This window comes from Carassius gibelio, chromosome B1 (genome assembly GCF_023724105.1).
Source record: "Carassius gibelio isolate Cgi1373 ecotype wild population from Czech Republic chromosome B1, carGib1.2-hapl.c, whole genome shotgun sequence".
NCBI classification, from domain to species: domain Eukaryota; kingdom Metazoa; phylum Chordata; class Actinopteri; order Cypriniformes; family Cyprinidae; genus Carassius; species Carassius gibelio.
In genome coordinates, this window is record NC_068396.1 from 16,243,920 (window position 1) to 16,266,232 (window position 22,313).

Consider the following 22,313-nt stretch of genomic DNA (forward strand, 5'->3'; position numbering starts at 1 on the left):
CAGCATAATTTGTCTCTTTTTTTCCTTTCTCACATCAGAGAAAATGTCCCCCCATGATCTCTCCTCACCCACATCCCCAGCCGTGGATCCTGAAGAGATCCGCCACAGGAGGATGATAAAAAGGTCAAAGGTCATCGAGGAGCTAGTTAGGACAGAGGGAGACTATCAGAAGGACTTGGAGCTCTGCATAACTGAGGTTCTGCTTCCTTTAAGAGCAGCCCAGGCATGTTCACAGTCTCACAACCATAATTACATAGAGTTGTATCTCTCTCAACAACAACAACAAAAATCTATCAATATTTAGTGTTGCTACTTAAATAAAAAATAAATGATTTGATTTAAATGAATTGATTTAAATGGGGTCTGATTTTTTTTTTTTATAGTTGGTGGATGTAGATCGGCTGTTCACCAACATTGAGTCTGTGTGTGTTGTCTCTGCTGAACTGCTCCAAAGACTGAGAGATGCCATAGCTGACCCTGACCCTGAAACACAACTCATAGGTAATTTTGAAATAAAATAAAAGAATTAAAAAAAAAACATATTTGAGTAACACGTATTATATTAACAAACAAAAATGTTTTCTAGTGATAATGACTAATGATAATCAAAATTTCTGTAAAGCAACAGCCAGCATTGTAAATCAGCATTACCTTATTCATGTTTATTATTAAGCTAAATATTAATACAATTAATAAACCCTATAAAATACTTTTCAGACATATTTTTAAAATACAAAAAAATGAAATAAAATTATTTTTAATTTACATAATTACATTCTTATTTATAATTACATTAAACTTTATTTGATCATTTAAAACATTTCATATTTTTACTATAATTTTGATTTCAATAAAAAAACACAACTATGTAAAGATTTATATATCAAAATATTTTAAAATGTATTTACAATTTAATTTCAAATAGTGACCTCTTAAAACTTCATAAAGTTCTGCCCAAAATGTAGTCTGATCTTTTTTAGGAGAAGTGTTTATCCAAGCCAAAGCCGTCGTGGAGGATGTATACAAAATTTACTGCTATCATCATGACGAGGCTAATGCTTTACTAAAGTCTTATGAAGCACAGGAAGACATCCAGCAGCATTTTAGAAGATGCATATCCACACTCAAGTAATGATGTTAATTGCATTCATCTCTTAGGTATATGTGTAATGTTTAGGCCTTTGGCTTTGAAGTTCATATTAATGATTTGTCGTCTCTTCTCTCACAGGAAAATATACGACCAAGAGTAAGTATGCATTTTCAAATTTAATAAATAATATTCATTCAGATATTTCATAATCATAAATATGAATGTTAGTTTATAGACCTGTGTTAGTTGTTAACACAACCTAGTGTACTCAATCTAGGCAACCTGTGATTTTGTTGTTGCTAACACCATGCTGTACCAGCTGTGCTATAGAAATATCATAAAAGTAATCTATACAGTTTGTTTTTAATGTTTTCTTCATTCAATGTCATTTTTAGAGGGAAGCCCAATTTGCTTGACATGGGTTCTCTACTCATTAAACCAGTGCAGCGTATCATGAAATACCCGCTGCTATTGGCTGAATTGTGGAATGCCACACCCACGGACCACCCTGACAACAGACCCTTACAGGAAGCTCTGACCACTGTAAAGATTATTAACATCAACATTAATGAGTTCAAGAGGAGGAAAGACATAGGTGAGACATAAACAGAATATTTTACTATATCAAGTACACGGTATGAAGTACACTGTAAAAATCAAATCAGCTTAGATTAACAATTTTTTTTAAGTATGCAAATAAAGGACACTTGTGTTGTTTCAGTGCTGAAGTATAAGAGGAGTGACGATGAAACCTCACTGATTGGTAAACTCAACAAGTTAAACATTCATTCTATCAGGAAGAAATCAGACCGGCTGACAAGCTATTTCAAGATTCTCACTGGTGTCGAGCCACAGGTACTTTAATCAAACAAGGTTCAAATTACCTTGTTTTTTCCTCTGTAAAGGCAGTGTGAGTGTATTGATATGGCTTCTGTCTTCACAGGTGAGAGATGAAGCGTTTGACAAAGAGGAAAAACTGTTCCGTAGCCTTGAGAAAGCTGTGAGACAGCTAGTCAAAAACATCACCTGTTACTTGCTCTATACTCAGGTATGAAGATGCATTACTAAACGTGAAATATAAGCTTGCAAAATTTAATCTAGACAAATTAAACAATTAAAACATCCAAAATATATGTTCAAATGTTTAAAAACAAAAATAGCAGAAACCTTCAACTTTTATATGTCATCAAAATGAAACCAGAATTGTAAACATGGTTTTATCCACTGTTCTGGACATTTATACAAATGTGTGCATAGTTAATTAGACAATTCCTCTTTTGCTTATATAAACAACATTTCAGAAAACATACCAATCAGCTGGGGAAATTATGGTGATATCTAGTTAAAGTTTTTAATCCAGTTCATCCGTGGTGTCTTGCCTTTTTGCCTTTTAAGCATTTCGGAGCAAACTTCTAAATATGCTTTAAAAGTTATATAAACTTTTTATGACCCTAAGAATTTAATTATATTTCTCTTTATATTTTAGGAGATGATATCCATTGCTGTTCAAAATGCACAGGACCTAGAAGCTATAATGAAGGATCCAGACAAAATAGACACAAATGGCTTTCAGCAAAAGAGGAACGGCAATGACCCATACAAACAGTTTGTAAGTGTTTTTCCTCACACAAACATGCACTTGCATAATTTATCAAGAAATATTTAAGTACTCCTCAGTTCTTTCTAAAAAAAAAAAAAAAAAAATCAGCCCTGCAGTGTCAGCCATAAACATCTCAAACAGTCAATGACGATTAATGACGATATAAAGTTTCTCTATAAAATTACATTTAAGCAATAGGAAGTACAGTACAAGGGTGAAATAACAGCAACATACCACCAGAATGCAGAACTCTGAAATTAATATTTTGTGAGACTCATTTGATTATTCCATTAAGGCTTATTTCACATTTCATACACACATTGCTGTGCTTTCTTTCTATCAAATCATTTAGTTTGTAAGGTATATAACTGTTTTGTTCAATAAATGCCTGCATCAGTGAATATCAGCTTTCCCAGCCTTCATCCTGTTTAAGAATGTGTATGGTTTGCATTCCTCAGAAAGATCACATGGAGCATCTTGTTCTTGCTCCACTCTCGAGCCTGCTGGGAATGTTTTCCTCGCCACAGAAGCTGATACAGAAGCGCTACGATAAACTGTTGGACTACTGCAGCCAGTTGGATTCCCGATCCTCCAAAGAGGAACAGGGCCAGGCCAAAAAAGATTACCTGGCCCTCAATGCCCAGTTGCTTGAGGAGCTGCAATGCTTCAACAGAGCTGTCAGGACAATCCTCACCAACTGCTTGATTTGTGTAGTAAAATTAATTAGAAAGCTGATGGAAGCAGCTCAGCCGCCTATCCAACAGATACCGGTAAGTTAAAGAAGGTAGAAAAACCATGCTAAAATACTGATCAAAAATCACAATGAAATGTAGAGAACGTGACAGAGACCCTTTTAACCCTAGAAAGCTCGGGTGTAGGTATCTTGCTCAGGGGCAAAATAGTATTTTTTTTTTTTTTTTTTTTTTTTACTTATCAGGTTACTTCTGTGGTCCACACTTGGATTAAAACCTACAACCTTTATGTTATCCAAAACCATTAGCCTATTATATTCGAAGCATAAAGGATCTTCAGGCATGTAATATAGCTTCCCACAAAATCTAAAATGGAAAAATTCACAGAGGCTACAAGATATAACTTAGTTACAGGTATTTCCTGTAAAAGAACAATAATGCATATAAATACCAAAATTCAAAAGTGTAATATAGGTTTTAAATATTGCAGTGGTTCTTCATCCACAGCATGGGTTCTCTACCATTTTGAATACAAGCCAATATTCAAAGGTCCATATATCAAGCTGATATGACCCTCTATGACTTCTGCTCTAATAACAACAAATAAACTCCAAATATTATGTAAGTTTAAAACAACTGTATGTACGTTTTTTTATCCTGATATCATTTTTTAAGATGGTACACTTACTTCTAAAATGGCAAACGGCTTCTGTTCCTTCCACATGTTCCCTCTCAAACATCTGTCCTAAAAATATGTATGTTTGTTGAAAGAGCTTGATAAAAGGGTGGATTTTTTACAACACTGTAATTCACTGTACAACAGTGAATTCCACTCACTTAACTGTAGGGGCTTCAAACCTCAGTAATACACAAAACTGCATACAGTTGATTTAATTTTGTACACCATTACTTTAAGTATTTTAGTATTGTAATTAAGATTGTTTTGATATAACTAATGTTAAATAATTTTAAGACTTATTCAATTCTGTCATGGATGTTTAATATGACGTTTTAACCATTGGTCATTTAGGTTCCCTTGTCAAACTTTAGTGAAGTCCAAAATTCAATTATGGAGGAGTTGAGCAACCTTGGATTCTTCAAAGATAATTCCCAAAAGCTGATGGAGCGCAAAGTTAGCTTTGAAAAACGGGACAAGAAAATGGTAGGATTACAAATGGGAAAAAAAGGGTAAATCCATAAGGTCCAATTAAGGTCCCAGCTGACTCGTACATTCTCTTCAGGTCCCAGAGGTCTCCAGACAGACAGAGGAGCAGAAAGCCTGGCTCCTGGAAGAGTTTGCAGTGGATCAGCTCTATCAGCTCAAGCGTAACTGCAATGCCTGTCAGGAAAATGACATCAGCCTGCTGGAGGGGGAGCTGGTGGCCCTGCTGGAAGACAAAGACCCTATGGGAAGCAGCAGCCGCTGGCTGGTGCACACTGGGAGTAAGTCTGTTTATGTTTGTTCAAATGCCCTTACATTTGTTTTTAGACAAAAAATATATAATAATGTACAAAAGAAGGAAATATTGATAGTCATTAACTAATTTGAAATATAGAAACTTTTTTACATCACTCATTTCAATCATTCAAAACTTTGGCGTCATTAAGACTAAGACTCCTTTATGCTCTCCGAGGCTGCATTTATTTGATTATATCTTTTTCAATATATCTTATATTCTTTATCAATTTAATGTGTACTTGCTAAATAAAAGTATTAATACATTTTTTACTGACCCCAAGTGTTTGAAAAATAGAAAATGTTCTGTTATTTATTTGTAAATGAGTGGTTGTTGTGTGTTAAACTAAAATTTCTTGGTCAAACTCAAGTTTTACTGTATTCAGTAGTCTTAATGTTAAATTCTACATACATTGTTCACATAAGTTGTATAAATAAACAGTAGTTTGTGTATCGTGAATAAATATGAATTAACGATAAATGATAGTATATTTGTAAATGATCTTTAACCATATTTAAAAATGCTGTAACAAAATGAACAGTTTTTTTTTCACCCATGTTTATGCTATGAATTCACATGAGAGTTAAACCAAGAAACATTAACTACAGCATTCATAAGGCTGGTGGAAATTCTGGATGATTCCCATCTGTGGTATCAGTCCATAACTTTATGGCAGAAAGTAATGAAGTCTCCTCGGGATATTCTTTCATCACATGTCTATGAACTAGCCTCTCATTAACTCCACGGAGACTGTTGCTTCGCAACAAGACCAGCGTTCTTATGGTTGTTATGTCACGTGACTTATTATTGTCTGTATCAACTACTGCAGGTTGTTCAGGTCAATGGGGAATAAAACCACAGCGATTGAAAGTAGGGGGGAAAAAGAGAAGAATTTAGCCACTAAAGCCCTTGAAATTACATTTTGCGTGAAATATTTAAAGATCATAATATGGGGGGAAAAAGTGATCATTGTAATGTGGTCGCGAAAGAGATATTTTAATTATCATTTAAGATGAATGTGAAAAGTGGAATCCATAAATTTGTATCTTCAGATAATTAATTCAGTTTGAGGGCTGAAACTGATCTGTCTGAGATCACGATTACTCTTATGGTCTCACAAAGCACATTTTTCTGCTCCTATCAGGTTAACCAGGCTCCTGCTGCTGATAATGACATATCTGTTTCTATGTGTGTTTAGGTACACAGGGCTACGTGTACTCATCATTCCTGAAAGCCTACAACCCCCAGCGGGAGGTGACTGAGAGGCCAGATGACTTTGACAATCTGAGTCTGTTCGTGTCGAATAGCAGGAGCAGTAGTATGCGGAGCTTCAGTCCGTACAGCACTTCAGACAGTATGTCCCCTCAGCCTGGACCACAGGACGAGCCGGACCCCTCAGAGGACCAACATGTAAGACACATGAAGAGTGTGCATGTGTAGTACAATACGCTTAAAAATTTAATCATTTTCACATAAGAAAAATGCTGTCGTTTCAAAGTTTTACCAACCAGTGGAAACAGCAAAACAGTGTGTTTTGGATGGGCAGAATCATTGACCGGAACAGTGATGTTTAGTCGTTTTGTAGTTTAGTAGTTTAGTTTAGTGCTTCTTAGATGATACATTTCATTCATTCACACTACAACAGAAAATAGGATTTTAGATTCTAGGATTTGGGTTCAGAACAACAGCACAGTTGTGAGTGTGACAATGATTGTATACAACAGTACAATAAAAAAGAAGATAATATTCAGAAACATACACATTAGGCACAATGGAATGGTTCCCAGCAAAGTCGTACAGGATCAACCTTTGCATGTCTTAGAGTTTCATTCCTAAATGAATCCATGCTTTTGAACTAGTCAGATAAGCAAATGAATGAATGAATGACTTGTAAGATACAAAAAGCAACTTACTCGTCATTCCTACTGGTAAAATATTGATTTGCAGAACTGATAACATGTATGGAATGCTACTAACACACACAAGTGGAGTAAAACCGACAGTCAAATGTCCAATTTCTGTTGTATTAAACATTGGATAGACAGCACCATCTACTGGTAATATGTTCTGGAAAGGAACTCAAATGAGACAAAACTATACTATTCAGCTACTATTCTGTTATCCGGCAATACTGTGCATTTTGTAGTTTCAAACTAATATCTTTTCTGTAAAGTAATTATTGTTTGCTTTGTGACTGTACTGTTGTCAAGCTGAATTATTAAAGAGGCTAATTTAACTTTTCTATTTCACAGTTCTATGCAGTTTATGCCTTCCAGGCACGCTGTGAACAAGAGCTCACGCTTCAGGAGTACCAGCATGTTCGTATCCTTCAGTTTTCTGACCTCGGCGGTAACAAAGACTGGTGGCTCGCTGAATCTAATGGACAAAAAGGCTACGTCCCAGCAAATTACCTTGGAAAGATGTCATATGCTTAAAACTCTTTTTCTTCTTTCTCTATATTAATAGTTCTTTTTATTTAAAAGAAGAAAAATATGAATATAGATTTTTTTTGTTTTTGTTTAATGAAGGCCACCCCTGCACAAATATTTTTGCACATGTGAAGCTTCCAACAGTGTTTGCTTGAATTATATACAAATTGTTATAGAGAGCTTGTTAATCAAAAAATATTCTAAGTAATTGTATATAGTAATATTAATACATCAAAGATTGTGTGAAGAATAAAATATTTATGAGCAAATTACCATGTCTATTTGTTTGCGAGCTGTTGTTCATTCATCTCCTACACTTCTCAAACTATTAGCATAATCATAAAAAAAAAATCATTGAAATAACAACAATCAAATTTTTTTTCCAAAAAGAAGAAAGGTGTTATTTATTAAACATCATTGAAATCAGCAGCTTGTTTTCACTAAAGTGGCTGGTTAGAAAGAATGAGGCACATCTTCAAACCAAACCGTTTCTGAAAGACCAGTAACATTCAAATTCAAGTATATTTGATTTGAAAAACAGGATATGACTTGCTCTTTAACATAATAATCTGGCTTCTTCTTCCTCATTTCTTCAGTTTCTTCTGTGCTGCTTTCTTCTTCACCATCTGCAGCCGTTTCATAGCATTGAGCTGAGACTCCTGGGAAGTGGGCGTCTTGCCATCAGCTGAGGCTTTTGCTCCGTTGCTGTTGTTGTTACTGCTGCTATTGCCACCACTGTTGCCCCCATTGCCCCCTCCATTGCCTGCTGACCCACCGTTGCCTCCAAGGCTGCTAGAGGGTGCTGCCACAGGTGACTGTGATCCAGTCACAGTCATTTTCCCCACGCTATCTCCACTTGTTGAGCGGCTCAACACTTGCTTGCCAAGTGTGAGTGGAGGGGGTGGTTTCATGGGTACTGTGCTCGAGCCGTTGTTTCCATTACCACTTCCACTGCTGCTTCCTGAAGGTTTAGTAGCCAGACTGGGCTTAACATTGGCCAGTGCAGAGAGTCCCACAGGTTTGGAGCCCGAGGGAGGTGGGGTTGATTTACTGCTACCTGGCTGACTGGTGCTCAACTTGGTATTGGTAGGTCCTACATTTGTGGTCTTGGTAAATGCAGCCCATCCAGTGAGGCCTGGGGGCAAAGTGGAGCTACTGCTGGAAGAGTTTCCTGATGCCACAGACGCCTGAACACAAAAAAAGACACTTATTTGATCAGATATATAGTAAAAACAGTAATATTGTGACATTTTTTACAATTTAAAAATAAATGTACACGTCACACCTCTGTTTATCAATTTGCACTGGCTTCCAATAGCTGTTCGCATACAATTCAAGGCATTGATGTTTGCCTACAAAACTACCACTGGCTCTGCACCCATTTACCTAAATTTGTTACTTCAGACTTATGTGCCCTCTAGAATCTTGCATTCTGCAAGTGAACGTCGCTTGATTGTGCCATCCCAAAGAAGCACAAAGTCACTTTACGGACTTTTAAATTAAATGTTCCCTTCTGGTGGAATGAACTTCCCAACTCAATCCGAGCAGCTGAGTCCTTAGCCATCTTCAAGAATCGACTTAAAACACATCTCTTCCATCTTTATTTGACCCTCTAACTTTAACACTCACTATTCTAATTCTATTCTTTAAAAAAATCTAACTACCTTTCTAATCTTTTTGTATTCTATTTTTCTTTTCATTTATTATGCAATTATATATATATATGTGTGTGTGTGTGTAAATACCTCTAACTAGCTTGCTCTATTCTATCTGTTTTCTTTTTATTTATTATATTATTTAAAATCCCATGCTATGTGTACTGTGTTAACCTAACTCAGACTTGTTATAGCACTTATATATCATTGCTCTTTTGTTGTTTTTGATTGCTTCCACTGTCTTCTTCTGTAAGTCGCTTTGGATAAAGGCGTCTGCTAAATGAACAAATGTAAATGTTCTATTTGAAAATACTTTGAAATGGAATTAATTACTTGTGATGGCAAAGCTAAATTATCAGCCATCATATTCACCAATATTATATATATATATATATATATATATATATATATATATATATATATATATATATATATATATATATATATATATATATATATAAATTATTATTATTATTATTATTTTTTACGAAACACTGGCTGGCCTTTTGAGATGTCTGTATGGAGATAAAAGGTCAGAGTAATGATTTCTCTGTAGTATTACAGTATTCTGTGATTGTACATTACTACTATCTTTTGTTTGCTTTTGCCATCTGATCTCAGACTTGATCTCAGACTTAACAAGTGTATTACTCAAGTGTCAAAAATCATTCTATTATGCTGATTTGGTGCCTAAAAAACATTATTATCAAACAGTTCTGCTGTTAAATTATTTTAGTGAAACTTTTTCCATGATTAATAGAAAGTTCAAATGAGCAGCATTTATTTAAAATAGATAATAAATGTCCTTAACAAGGCTTTTTCACCAGCAGTAAATACATAATAACTGACCTTTACAATGAAGGTAAGCAAATGTTTTTGATCTCTAGTTGGTAGTCAGTTTATCGTACATCAGTAACCATATCATTTAATTCCTGGCTGTGAAACACTTAGACGTTGTTGTAATTATTCAGCTGACTCAAGTATTTGAATTTGAAACCCCGGTCCATAATCTGTACCGGTGTGAATACACTCACCTTCACCTCCGTTCTCTTAAAGGCCTGGAATGAACCTGCTGTTTCCGGTTTGGGCTTTAGTTCAGCTTTCTTCACTAGTGGATCTTTTAACATAGGTGCGGCTGTTGCCAAAGCAGGAGCGGGTTTCTGTGGAGGTTTCTGGGTCTTTTGGGCCTGAGACATTAATAAAGATCACACTTAGTGTTGCTGCTACTATATGAAAGTTTTTAAGTGATATGAATTAACTTATCATAAAATTCTTACCATCCGTTTCATTTGCCTGGTGCATCGAGCACAGTACCACACTAGCCGTGGGTCATTGACATCCTTGTCAGTAACCTGAGGTTTGTGGCACTCCTGATGATACAGATTATGACATTCTTGACACTCCACTAGTTGATTGCCAGAAGTGACCGTCATTTGTCTGAGAAGAAACAAAGATAGATCAATTTCACACATATATGGCCTGAGATTAGTGAAGGATTTAATGGATGTCAATGACAAGACAGATACTGTTCAATATATGCTTATAAATCACATTATTCACTGACATTTCACTGAGCTTTTATTTTTATAGTTTCGGTTTTCTTTTGAATTTTAGTTTTAGCAATTTTGTAAAATTATATTTCCATGTAGCTTTAATATATTTCAGTTTTGGTTTTAGTTAATAATTTGTACTTTAGAACTTATTTATTTATGGTAAGATAATAGGTAAATGGTATTTAAACAGCAGACTTTGAATGTTAAAATGTTTGAATGAAACCAGGGTTTAAGAGTTTTAATGATACATATCGGTGTGATAAAAACCTTTTGGGTACCAGGCCCTTCGGCCAATGTTATGCTACATCACTCACCGACAGACCACACAAGCAAGACCCATTTCCATGGCAAAGTCGTCAGCATTGGTTTCATCAATGTCCGTGAAATCAGAGATGGGAATGTCCTTGGTTTGGAAAGCAATCGGCGACGAAAGACTGTCCTGCTTATCCACACGAGGTTTTTTTGGTGGCTCCACTCCTTCCCCAGGATCAACCCTAATCTACATATTACATTATCTTTTATTAGTGTTTTCGATTGAGCTTTTCCAGTTATATAATTTACAATTATAAATAATAGTGCAAAATGACATTGAAAAAAATACCTTTTCCAAAGATCTTTTCTCGCTCTCTTTCTTAGTCTTGTCTGAGCTGCTTGATTTACTGCTGCTGCTGGTGATGGAAGATGATGATGATGATGATGATGAACTTGAGGAGGATTTGGAGTCTTGTTTGGTCATTTTCGGTAATGACACCTTGCTCACTTCAGGTTCCTTATGCATGGGAAATTAGTTGCACATTAATACAAATAACAATGAAGTTTAAAAAATAAAAATATTTTTTTTTTTTAATTTGATCACCTTCAGTGATGTCCTATAGATGGAGTCACTGCCCCTGGCTAAAGACTCGTCCAGCAGGGCCTTGAGTTTCTCCGCGGAGTCTTTGCTCTTCGAGTGAAGGTAGCCCAGTCCCTTCAGAAAGATGGGGTCAAGCTCTAGACTTACTGTTCCAGCCATTGTTTAGCGGCTATTATATGATTTTATATAAGAATCAGCCCTCTTCCTATAGAATTGAATGTGTTGTATACAAGAGTAATACTAGATAACCAGCATTTTTGTCCAGTACAACCTCTAGTTTTTAAGAGAACTAAGCAACTGGAACCGATTCACTCGAGATTAATGTATTCAAGTTTTTTTGCCTTAAGCTCGTTTTTATAAACAGTAGTAAATCACAATATTACCCGTAACGCTAATTAACTAAGTTAGCATTGAGCATTTGCGGAATGAAGTAGTCCGACAACCAAACAGAAACAGAATAAGCAGAGAAGCCTTTGATGAAAATGGGCGGGGCTTAGCGGCAAGGATGTTGTCTCTAATTGGTCGGATGCTATATCGTTCTTAGGTTTTACCTTCTAATTAATCTATTTTCTGCGTGTTTTCAATTTAAAGTCAATACACGTTTATCAATGTCACGTTTAAATTATTGTAGAAACGATTTTGTTTCACATAACTGCTGAAACAGAACAGGCACTGTTTTGTCACGTGATACTTGTTACTTTTCTTACCGCTGATCAGAATGGCTCAATCACAGTCGTTTTTTTATTACTAATTTTAGATTATTAAAAAGAAAATGACGTGACGGAAATGCATAAGTGGGTCACACGATATTCATCGGAGTAAACTGGGTTAAATTATTATTGATTTTCTGTACAAATGTATATAATAAGTAAAAAAACACCCTGAAGTGTGAATGTGTCTCACTGTAGGATCCTATGGTAAAATTCTGTTTTCTGAGCCGTCAAGTGCCCCCTACAGGAAGACCACCTGTCGTGATATTTGCCGACTAGACTCTTAAAGATCTTTGATGACGCTTTGTGTTTGTATTAAATTATACAAGCGCTGCATTTTAGCCGTCATATTCAGTCAAAACACCTCCACAGGAATATTAAGCTTCAAATGATTTACAAATATCACTATATATACATTTAACAAACGAAAAAAGCAAACAAAATGAGAGCGAATCAAATTAAAAATGAGTCGGACACTAATAAATGTAACACAAGGAAATGCTACGTAGTGCGTAAAATTGTAATATCCTTGATAAAATGGTCAGTGGTGTCTTATAATTAACGATCAAATACCATCATCGTATACAACATCCAATGTATTTATTGTGGGAATTAAGTGGCAAATCACGTAGATTATGGCGTTGTTGACAGGAGTCGGAAGAGTGCGTTGCAGCATCGTCATAATTGTCCTGTCGAGTGTAAGAAGCTGATTGGCTGTTCTGATGTGACGGGGGTTCTTGTCCCAGATCGCAGGGGTTAGACAATAAGGATCCAAACAGCAGCATTTCCATTAATAACACAGCATAGATGGAATATATCTCTCTCTGATTTTGAGCAGCTTTCGCTGACACACATACAACAGTTAACGTATAATTTTATGAGACGACTTGAATAATTCTTCTTTTTATATTTAATCACTTAAATAAATCAAATAGATCCCAGAAAAGGTAAGTGGATCTATAAATTCCAAACCATTTCAGTTAATTTCGACACGCTTAATGTCTCTGTAGTCTAACAGGATTTATTTAGATGTCATATTTTCATTATTACTGTGCATAAAGAAATGTTGATAATGACGTTATTGACAGTTATCAGACAGTTTCTTTGTCATATTTCTTAATGTATTGCATACAGCCCTCATGTAAGCATCATTATAATAAATTACATGAGATACTAAAGCATCCTTGGCATGAACATTTACTAATGAGAAGTGGAAGATAGTTTTATTTCTATGTTATTGTTGTTGATGTTGTTGTTAGTAGTATAATACATATATACATATACATTTTTTTTTCTTCAAACCCCTTCAGATTTGTACTTTTTAGCAAAGAAATGGTGATGGAGAAGCCCAGTCCCCTGCTGGTAGGGCGGGAGTTTGTGAGACAGTATTACACACTTCTCAATAAGGCACCAGACTTTCTGCACAGGTATGCTTTGTAAAATAATAATTTCATGAGTTCATCTTTCATGGAATTTTCATCTAAAAAATATTTTAAAACGTTCTCATAATTCAGATTCTATGGACGAAACTCATCCTATGTCCACGGTGGACTGGATTCGAATGGAAAGCTTTCAGAGGCAGTCTATGGGCAAGCTGTATGTCTAGATGTTTGAGTGTTCATGTATAACCTGTCAAAACATCAGACATTTAAATATATTCACCAGCATCTGTTCTCCTCATGTCTAGGAGATACATAAGAAGGTAATGTCCCTGCAGTTCAGTGAGTGCCACACAAAAATCCGGCATGTGGATGCCCATGCCACTCTGAATGATGGGGTGGTTGTCCAGGTGATGGGAGAACTTTCCAATAATGGGCAGCCCATGAGGAAGTTCCTACAGACGTTTGTACTGGCTCCAGAGGTGTGTATAATAATAAAATGACACTGTATTCACCTTCACAGTTGGTGTTTAGTATGGGGTTTCTGCAGGTCTTACAACGTTCCTTACACAAATCAAGTCCTTTAAATGGTGTTAAACTGGAACAGAAAGTCTTACATTTGTAAAGTTATGGTATTTAATATTGCATGCACTGCAAAAAGGAATATATTCATGTATATGAATGTCTTGTTTTCAGTACAAATATCTAAACATCCTTAACTCAAGATAGATTTACATGAGAAGCAAAATGATGACATAAAGTCTTGTATCTGAAAAACTTAAAAAAAAAATATGTGAGTTTATGCTTAAACAAGAACAAATATCAACTTGTTTTCATGTCTCTGAGCCCACTGACAGATTGATCGTGTTTTAATCATAAACTTACTTAATTTTGATCAGATTCTAAGAAAACCAATTTCTCATGTTATTTTGCTGTATCTTTAGACATTCATAATGAAAACCAAGACAAAAATACTGATCTTTTTGTGCAGGTACAGTGAATGTTATGGTTATTTCCTTTTTCTAGTGGTTGGAAACAGAACTATTTATCTATTTATCTATTGCTTTATCTATTGCTTTGTAAAATGAATTAAAGCGTAATGGAAATGTGTTGCATTTTTTATGCAACTCATTGTGTGCTCTCTAGGCAGTTACATTTAGAAAACTTAGATACATTTTGAGTTCTCTTTAACTTAATCCTTAAATGTTCTTAACTTGGTCTTAAAGGGAACATCGGGTGCAAAATTCACCTTTACATGGTGTTTAAATATAAATTTGTCTTATCGCTGTGTGTGGACAATTGCACATTTCTGCCCTCAGCCAGCTGTATGCTGTATACCATTTTCTCCGCGTTCAAGCGTCTGTAGCGACAACAATGTTTCGTGAGCAAAGCAGGTGTTTTGTAGTTGGATGTAAAAGTAAACCTAATAGTCTTCACTTTGTCCTGACACCACCAAATATGAAAGGCCCTGAATTTGTCAATAAGTGCTAGGTTTGTTTTCATAGTCGTAAATGAGTTACAGGCATGTGCTTCAAACACTATATTTAAGTTAACATAAATGGAAAAGAAAATGACATGCCCAACATAAAGGTGTGAAATAAACTTAAAGCTTGAAAGCAGTAAGAAACTTTCACTTACGCTCAGGCATTTAAACTGTAAAACATGACATGAAAAAATATAATGGATTTGCCCATTTAAAAAAAACACAACCTACAGTACGTATATACTTTTCTTTCTATTTTCATACTACATGTCTGCTGTTAATTTTACCCCACAATGCTAAGAAAAATCTTCTGTCTCTGTGCTAGTGTATACAGAATATTTATGTATAGAATGATATTTATTTAACCTGTGCAGACAGTGGATCGGCTAAGATGATAATCTGCATGGTGATCATGATTTGCCCTATAAATAAACTGCCCTTTTTGTTTCATTGTTGTCTAGGGTTCTGTGGCCAATAAGTTTTATGTTCACAATGACATCTTCCGATATGAGGATGAGGTCTTTGGTGACTCTGAGGCGGAGCTTGATGAAGGTTAGTTTATAATTATCACATACAGTTCATACATTAAGCATCTATAAAAATATCTTTGAGTCTTTTTCTTTACTTTTACAGTCTACTTGGCATCCTACCCCAGGCATTTCCATTTGTTGCTTCATTTATTGTTCTTCACGTTTTGAACTTTTTATGCATTTAGTGAAAATTCATCATGCTTTAAGTGCATGAATGGTCTGTGACTAATTACATTTTGTGTCGTTTGGAGATGGATGTGATATATGGTTGCCTAGCAACTAGCAGTTAAATTTGCAATATTCCAAACATCAGCTCTGCTAGACTGCTACACCATTTAAGGTAAAATCTGCATGATGAGACATGTGGATCAAATTTCAAGAATAACTTCCAAGTATTCGTAAGTCCAACCTTGAAAATGTTTTCTTTGACATTTTCAGTCAAAATGTTACAAGTAATCTTCAAATCTGAGATAGTTTTTTTCTTTCTTCTCTCTTTCTGTCTGGATGTAGCTTTTATGAATTTGCATATTCTTTCAGTTTGGTGAATGCCGATGTTTTACATCCCAAAATGTCCGGGTTTTTTTTTTTTCTATTCATTACACCAATCAAATTGATGCAGCATTTTCATACTGATGCGAATTGGACTACATTTATACAAAGCTACTTTAACAAGGGCATTCCTCATAAAAGGATGGTCATCTTATTGTTTGTAAATATATATAGCGTTTGGGATTCATATAACTCTTAAGTATCTAAAGATATAAACTATCAGTGCTGCCTTATGATAGACGAAAGTTAACCATACAAAATCCTAGATTTGGTCAGGCATAAAGGACTCAATTATGTTTTACAGAAGTCGTCCAAGTCCATTTCATCAATATCTTTCAATTGCTTGCAGCTATATTTTGTGAATTGATTTCTTTAGAGCTACAGGAATGTTTTAAAGCAAGAGGATGGTACTTCATCATTTGTTATGTGTTATGTTGGGACAGAGTCCGAAGAAGAAACTGATGAGCCAGAAGACAGGCAACCATCACCCGAACCCCTGCAGGACAGCCCCAGTAATGCAAACTGCTATGAGCCCCATCCTGTGAGGTAACCCACATTTCACTTGGAACTTAAAAGAAAGCTTCCTGTGATGTTCTAGAATTGTAGAGGTTTCATGTTCTGGTATGGTACTGTTGAAATACCTTTATCCCTTTCTTTTTCACCTTCAGCTATAACAATGGTGTGGAAGAAGCTCATGAGGAAGCAGTTATGGAGATAGAGCCTGAGGTTGCCCCAGAACCCAAGATTGAGGAGCCGAAGCTCAAGGCAGAGGAGAAGGTCGTAGAGGAGTTTGAGGAGAAGGCACTGTCTCCTGTTCCTATGGAATCGCCACCTAACATACAAGAACCACCCAAAGTAAATTTTGATCTTTACATTACATTTACGTTTACATTTAGTTATTTAGCAGACTCTTTCATCCAAAGCGACTTACAAAGGAGTGCGATGAAAGCAATCAAAGTCAACAAAAGAGCAGTGATATGCAAGTGCTATGACAAATCTCAGTTAGCCTAATGCAGTACAAGCAAGGTTTTTTGTTAATTATATAATAACTAAAAAGAAAACTAATTAGAAAAAAGAATATAGAAAGCTAGTGTTAGTTTTAATTTATATAATAATAAAAAACAGTTAGAAAACAAATATTCTTTAAAGTGTTTTCTTTTTATAAAAAAAACAAAATAAATTGATAATATAGATTTAGATTAGGGAGTGCTAGAATTTGAGGGTAAAATAAAGATGAAAGAGATGTGTTTTAGATTCTTGAAGATGGCTAGGGAGTCACATAAGTCTGAAGTACCGTTATTAATTTAGGTAAGGTGGTGCAGACCCAGTGGTGGTTTTGTAAGCAAACATCAATGCCTTGAATTTAATAAGAGAAGCTGCAGGTAGCCAGTGCAAATTAATGAACAGAGGTGTGATGTGCATTCTTTTTGGCTCATTAAATATTATTCTTGCAGCTGCATTCTTATTAATTGTAAAAGTTTTGGTTGGGAGGCATGCCAAATTGTAGTTGTTGTTGTTTTTGTTGATTATTGTTTTATTTGTACTATTTTAATTATGTAAGTCTTATTTATTATATTCTTAATTATCATATCTCTGACAGACTTCATCTTGGGCTTCTGTGACCAGCAAAAATTTGCCTCTTGCTGGGACTGTTCCATCCTCTGGAGCTCAACCACATGTTGTTAAAGCACCAAACTCACAGGTAAGTACTTATGAATACATTCATATCTTTCTTGCTCTTTTTAAAGTTGTTGTTGACTCCAAGTTACTAGAACCATGCTTCACCTGCATGCCGCCTTGGTTTTTAACATTGTCAGCCCAGAGTTGAGACCAAGCCAGAGGTGTCATCAGCCACAATCCGTCCACGTGACCAGCGTATCCGCGACAGACCTTCAGTAACCTCGAGAGGGCCTAGATCTGGTAGGAATCTAGAATACAGTACTTACAACTTTCACACTTTCTGTACAAATTATTTTATTACAGGTAGCTTTAATTTGTTATGAATGTGTTTCAGAACTTTTTCCAAAACAAATTTTTAATGTTTTTTCTTATATCGTTAGATGGTGTCTCATCTTCTGACTCTCAAACTGGAAAGCCACATTTCAGCTTTGTGAATAAAGGTAAATAAATGTGTCTTTCCATTGTTAATAGGATATAGCTTTTGTTTCGGCAATAATGCTGTTAATGGATATAGAAAGGTTGATGTTGTTGGTCCCTGCATAGTCATAGCAGATCTTGTATGTTGCTTAGGAAGGGGAGATGAGTCGAGTGAAATGGACAGCAGAAGGGTGGTCAGGTATCCAGACAGTCATCAGCTGTTTGTTGGAAATCTCCCTCATGACATTGATGAGAATGAACTCAAAGACTTCTTCATGAGTAAGTTGTCTTTTTTTACCATTGCATTGATCCATTCTCACATCTGGTGATCAGTCATCTTCACATTTGCTTCTTTCTCTCCCATCAAGCATTTGGAAATGTTGTTGAGCTGCGAATTAACACCAAAGGCACTGGAGGAAAGATTCCCAACTTTGGCTTTGTTGTCTTTGATGATGCTGAGCCGGTGCAAAGAATTTTAGGAGTTAAAGTAAGGAAACCTATTTTTATTTTAATGCATGTGGTTTTAAAACTATTTTTAGGAATAAACTATTTTATGATTGTTTTACAGTTCTAGCCAAACACACTTAGTTAAGGGCTAATAATCTAGAAATGGCCAGTATTTCAATTCTATTCTTTTCTCTAAATAAATGACCAAAAAAAAAAAAACATTGATAGCTGCAGAATTATTGCAAAGCACTGTGAGACAGGTACTGTGCAAAATATAAAGTGTTTGATGCAAATCCATCTCTCACTGCAAGATGAGTATGGAGGATTGGGCAATGCCCAGAAGAATGTTGTAATCAAAAAGGAGAACCAATGAAATATTAATAACTGTAGTCAGTTTTATGGTCACTATTGTTAACTAAAATACTACTATAGAAAAAAAATATTTTTTATCACTATATATTCAGGAAATATATTGAAAAAAATATATATTATAAATGGGATAAACTCTAACTTTGGCATTGCTAAATGGTACTGATATATAACATGCATCCTTGCTTTTATTTGTTATACCTTTCTTCATGTATAATGATGGAAGAAAATGGTATTGAGAGAATATTTTTTGACCCATCTCCATTTCATTTGTGATTAGCCCATCATGTTCCGTGGAGAGGTACGTCTGAACGTGGAGGAGAAAAAGACGAGGGCGATGCGTGAGCGGGAAACTCGTAGTGGAGGTGGAGAAGACCGGCGGGACACAAGGCGTAGTGACCGTGGTCCAGGCGGGCCGCGTGGCATTCCCGGAAGCAGCATGATGCGAGACCGTGACGGCAGAGGCCCACCTTCACGTGTTTCCACTGTACCTAAACCAGGCATGGCCTCTGGGAGGGGCACAGGTTCTAGTGAGGGTCGATTTACTGCTCAGAGGCGTTGAGAGGAAGCTCCCCTTGTAGTTCGGAAGTAGTAAAATGTTCATGTATGATGATATTGAGAAGTCTATGTAAAAACATACATCCATTTTTTTTTTTCAGTTTTACTCCTTGTGTACACTTGCATTTTTGCCTTTGGAATGTAAGCTGTTTCTTGTGAAACAGATCAACAGCTTGAACAATGTAATGACTCAAAACACACTGTTCACTTTAAATTGGAATTGTGCTGCAAGTCCTCTGGTTTGTCATTTATCAAGTGATAACAATTACAAACTTTGTAAGGAAACAAATCAGTTAGGTATATTTAGTGCTGATAGAAGTCTAATTTCTGCTCAGTGATGTTTCTTTTATTAGATTACCTTCCAGTTGCTGTTGGTGTAAAATGTGCAGATTGAAAGGTGGCTTAAAAAAATTATATTTACCGGTATATAATATAATTTTTTTTCTTCTCCAGACTAGCCTTTTAATGCATATTATTTAGATATCTTCCACTTATCAGCTCATTAATAAGCTAAAGGCTACCTACAGTCATAACTGTGAGATAACAATATTTAATTTATTGGTAAAGAATTGTACTTTTGAAGAAAAGGGGGGGAAAAGGAAAGGTAAAGTACAAGACAATGAGAGTGGAGACAAGACATGTCCTCTCCAGTTATCATTTTTGGTTTTATTTTTAATGTACAGATTTGAAAACATTTTTCTTATGTTCTGGGTCTGCCTGAATAAGTGAACGGAGCATCAATGGAAGCATTTGTAAAATGGAAAGGTACCATGATTTTTGTATCGAGGCATTTTGGATTTATGCCGAATGTTTTTTCTAAGGCAGAGTCACTTTATTACATTTTTCCTTTTAGTTTTTATAATCCTAATCTCATTTTGGGATGCAAATTTTATTTTACATCCAAACAGTTGTTCTTGTTGTTTTAAATTAAAGCATAACAGGCTTTTTACAGGGTACAAATAAATTTTGCTTGTGCATTTCTGACTTTCCCAAATGGACTAATTTTGCTTTCTACATTAAAAAAATAATAATTACTTTTTTTTCTTTTTCTTTTGTTTTATAGCATTGATTAGAAAAAGTGCTTGTCAATTTTGCCCCAGACACACAAGGCTTCATTAAGGCCCCCCCCCCCCCAAGAACTCTTGGTCTTTTTACAATTTTTGCCTTATTGGGGGAAGCAGAATATCATTTTATTTTTTCGTTATTATTATTTTTCATGTATATCTGTTTAATTGATATCCACTCCCGATTTCAATTTTCATGAGGGAAGTGTTAATGCTGTTCTTCATGAATGGAAGGAAGCATAAGTACAGTGGGGTAGACACTGTTTTCATTGTGCAGTGGTACTCAGTCAACAATTTGCACTGATTTTGTAAGTACAGTTTGATGTAGCGCTATTTTTGATGTTTAATGTCTTCCGTGTCAGGTAGATTGCACTAATTGCAGTATTTCTAGGACAATCCTCATCAGGGACATTGCATTTCTTTTTTTATTTGTAATTTTTTTGGGGGGACTGCTTGGTTGTGTCTGCAACCAAAAAGACATTTTGGTTGCAGATACATTTACTTTTGGAAGATTTTGGAAGAAAATATGCCTACAGACCTCCCTAGAGACTTCTTTCCCCATCAAATCTACTTAGTACTTATGTGTTCTGAGTTTGGGACCTGGAACTTTTTAATTACTGTGTAAATAAATGCCACAATGGCCTTTCTTTTTAGATGTAAAGTACTTCGGTCCGCCAGATACTTTAAACGTTTGGATTACAGGAGAAAAAAAAAGACAATACACCTAGGGCTTGGTCAAATAACTGTGCTTTTCAACCCAAAATATGCATCAGACTTTAATTTGTTTTATTCGATCATATCATTTAATCAGATTCTATTAACCCTCTAATCCTCATGCAAAACATATTGGTTTTCATGCAGTTATTATGAGGTTTACAAATGCTCTGTTTATAGATGTAGTTCATTTTGGTGGAACAAGAACATGTTCTTGTATTAGCAGGTGGTTGCCATGTTTAGATTGCATCTTTGTGTGAGTAGAACATTGCAGCTGGGTGTTTATTTATTACTGTTTTTATTCATTTTATTTCATTTTCATTAAGTTTCAATGTGTTAGAATTGACATACAATAAACTGAAATATGTGCTGTTCAGTGCAAGTGTTGTGGCTTTAAATCAGGGCTCATACTCTTGAAAAAATCGTATTAGTCCTAAGAGTTGCTTTTAATAACAAAATTCTAAGAAAATTCTTAGAAAAGTTGGTCTTAAAATTAAATAAAATATCCTAGTAAAGAAAAAAGTAATCCAGAAAGCATTTTAAGGTCCATTTATTAGGAGTACAGACGAGGACTTTTAAGAGTTTTTTTAGCAGTGGAGAAAATGAACGAAACATGAAAAGAGAGAAGAAATGTGTTGCACACAGACTGTACAGTTGCACAATGCATGACAGTGAGTTAATAAGACGTTTGTGACCGATAGAGACATGCTAACATTTACAACACCGTGCAGAAATACCATAGCACCAGATGTAATCACTATTAACTAACTTATGGATTGTATAAAACGGCTGTATTATTGTCCTGTACCTCCCTTGACTCTGGATTTTTTGGACTCTGAATCAGCACAAAAAGGTCCAATTTAATACCAAAATAAATTCTTAGAGCTAAGGTCTTCATTTCCACTTCATAAAACGGCATTCACTGATGGATCAAAGACCAATAACAGTGTATCAGCAGAAGCAGTGATAAGAGATCAACAATATGGCATTCGAATTCTGGCTCAAAGCTCTATTTTTACAGCTGAGGCTCGAGCATTACTTCTTGTTCTAGAAAATATTGATAAAGGTCACGAACAGGACTTTT

At 35.4% G+C, this 22,313-nt stretch overlaps 3 protein-coding genes across 3 annotated transcripts; 2 read left to right on the plus strand and 1 right to left on the minus strand.

Moving 5' to 3' along the window:
• The first annotated feature begins 42 nt into the window (after positions 1-42).
• Positions 43-7,525, plus strand: arhgef38 (Rho guanine nucleotide exchange factor (GEF) 38). Its single transcript, XM_052545662.1, has 13 exons — positions 43-223; positions 384-501; positions 981-1,128; positions 1,229-1,246; positions 1,486-1,685; positions 1,812-1,945; positions 2,034-2,138; positions 2,577-2,699; positions 3,149-3,460; positions 4,413-4,544; positions 4,624-4,825; positions 6,038-6,249; positions 7,092-7,525. The coding sequence occupies exons 1-13, from the start codon at positions 44-46 to the stop codon at positions 7,272-7,274; spliced, it is 2,067 nt and encodes a 688-aa protein (XP_052401622.1). The 5' UTR covers position 43; the 3' UTR covers positions 7,275-7,525.
• Positions 7,526-7,642: 117 nt separating this feature from the next.
• ints12 (integrator complex subunit 12) lies at positions 7,643-11,802 on the minus strand. The gene is made up of 6 exons (XM_052545665.1): positions 11,333-11,802; positions 11,078-11,245; positions 10,791-10,975; positions 10,201-10,360; positions 9,958-10,110; positions 7,643-8,455 (listed from the first exon to the last, which is right to left on the minus strand). The coding sequence occupies exons 1-6, from the start codon at positions 11,486-11,488 to the stop codon at positions 7,853-7,855; spliced, it is 1,425 nt and encodes a 474-aa protein (XP_052401625.1). The 5' UTR covers positions 11,489-11,802; the 3' UTR covers positions 7,643-7,852.
• A 959-nt stretch (positions 11,803-12,761) lies between these two features.
• g3bp2a (G3BP stress granule assembly factor 2a) lies at positions 12,762-21,605 on the plus strand. Its single transcript, XM_052545663.1, has 13 exons — positions 12,762-12,986; positions 13,350-13,466; positions 13,554-13,635; positions 13,727-13,900; positions 15,363-15,453; positions 16,424-16,526; positions 16,649-16,835; positions 17,581-17,682; positions 17,798-17,900; positions 18,041-18,100; positions 18,231-18,356; positions 18,446-18,564; positions 19,174-21,605. The coding sequence occupies exons 2-13, from the start codon at positions 13,372-13,374 to the stop codon at positions 19,453-19,455; spliced, it is 1,524 nt and encodes a 507-aa protein (XP_052401623.1). The 5' UTR covers positions 12,762-12,986; positions 13,350-13,371; the 3' UTR covers positions 19,456-21,605.
• Positions 21,606-22,313: the final 708 nt, after the last annotated feature.

What these genes read in the sequence shown, in the direction of transcription:
- arhgef38 (XM_052545662.1), top strand. Translation starts at nt 44, where the DNA reads ATGTCCCCCCATGATCTCTCCTCACCCACATCCCCAGCCGTGGATCCT. An exon ending in ATGACCCATACAAACAGTTT is followed by an intron (nt 2,700 to 3,148) that starts GTAAGTGTTTTT and finishes TGCATTCCTCAG; the next exon opens with AAAGATCACATGGAGCATCT. An exon ending in AAAAACGGGACAAGAAAATG is followed by an intron (nt 4,545 to 4,623) that starts GTAGGATTACAA and finishes CATTCTCTTCAG; the next exon opens with GTCCCAGAGGTCTCCAGACA.
- g3bp2a (XM_052545663.1), top strand. Translation starts at nt 13,372, where the DNA reads ATGGTGATGGAGAAGCCCAGTCCCCTGCTGGTAGGGCGGGAGTTTGTG. An exon ending in GCACCAGACTTTCTGCACAG is followed by an intron (nt 13,467 to 13,553) that starts GTATGCTTTGTA and finishes CTCATAATTCAG; the next exon opens with ATTCTATGGACGAAACTCAT. An exon ending in AGGCAGTCTATGGGCAAGCT is followed by an intron (nt 13,636 to 13,726) that starts GTATGTCTAGAT and finishes CCTCATGTCTAG; the next exon opens with GAGATACATAAGAAGGTAAT.
- ints12 (XM_052545665.1), bottom strand. Translation starts at nt 11,488, where the DNA reads ATGGCTGGAACAGTAAGTCTAGAGCTTGACCCCATCTTTCTGAAGGGA. An exon ending in AGAAAAGATCTTTGGAAAAG is followed by an intron (nt 10,976 to 11,077) that starts GTATTTTTTTCA and finishes TGTAATATGTAG; the next exon opens with ATTAGGGTTGATCCTGGGGA. An exon ending in TTAAGAGAACGGAGGTGAAG is followed by an intron (nt 8,456 to 9,957) that starts GTGAGTGTATTC and finishes TTTTGTGTTCAG; the next exon opens with GCGTCTGTGGCATCAGGAAA.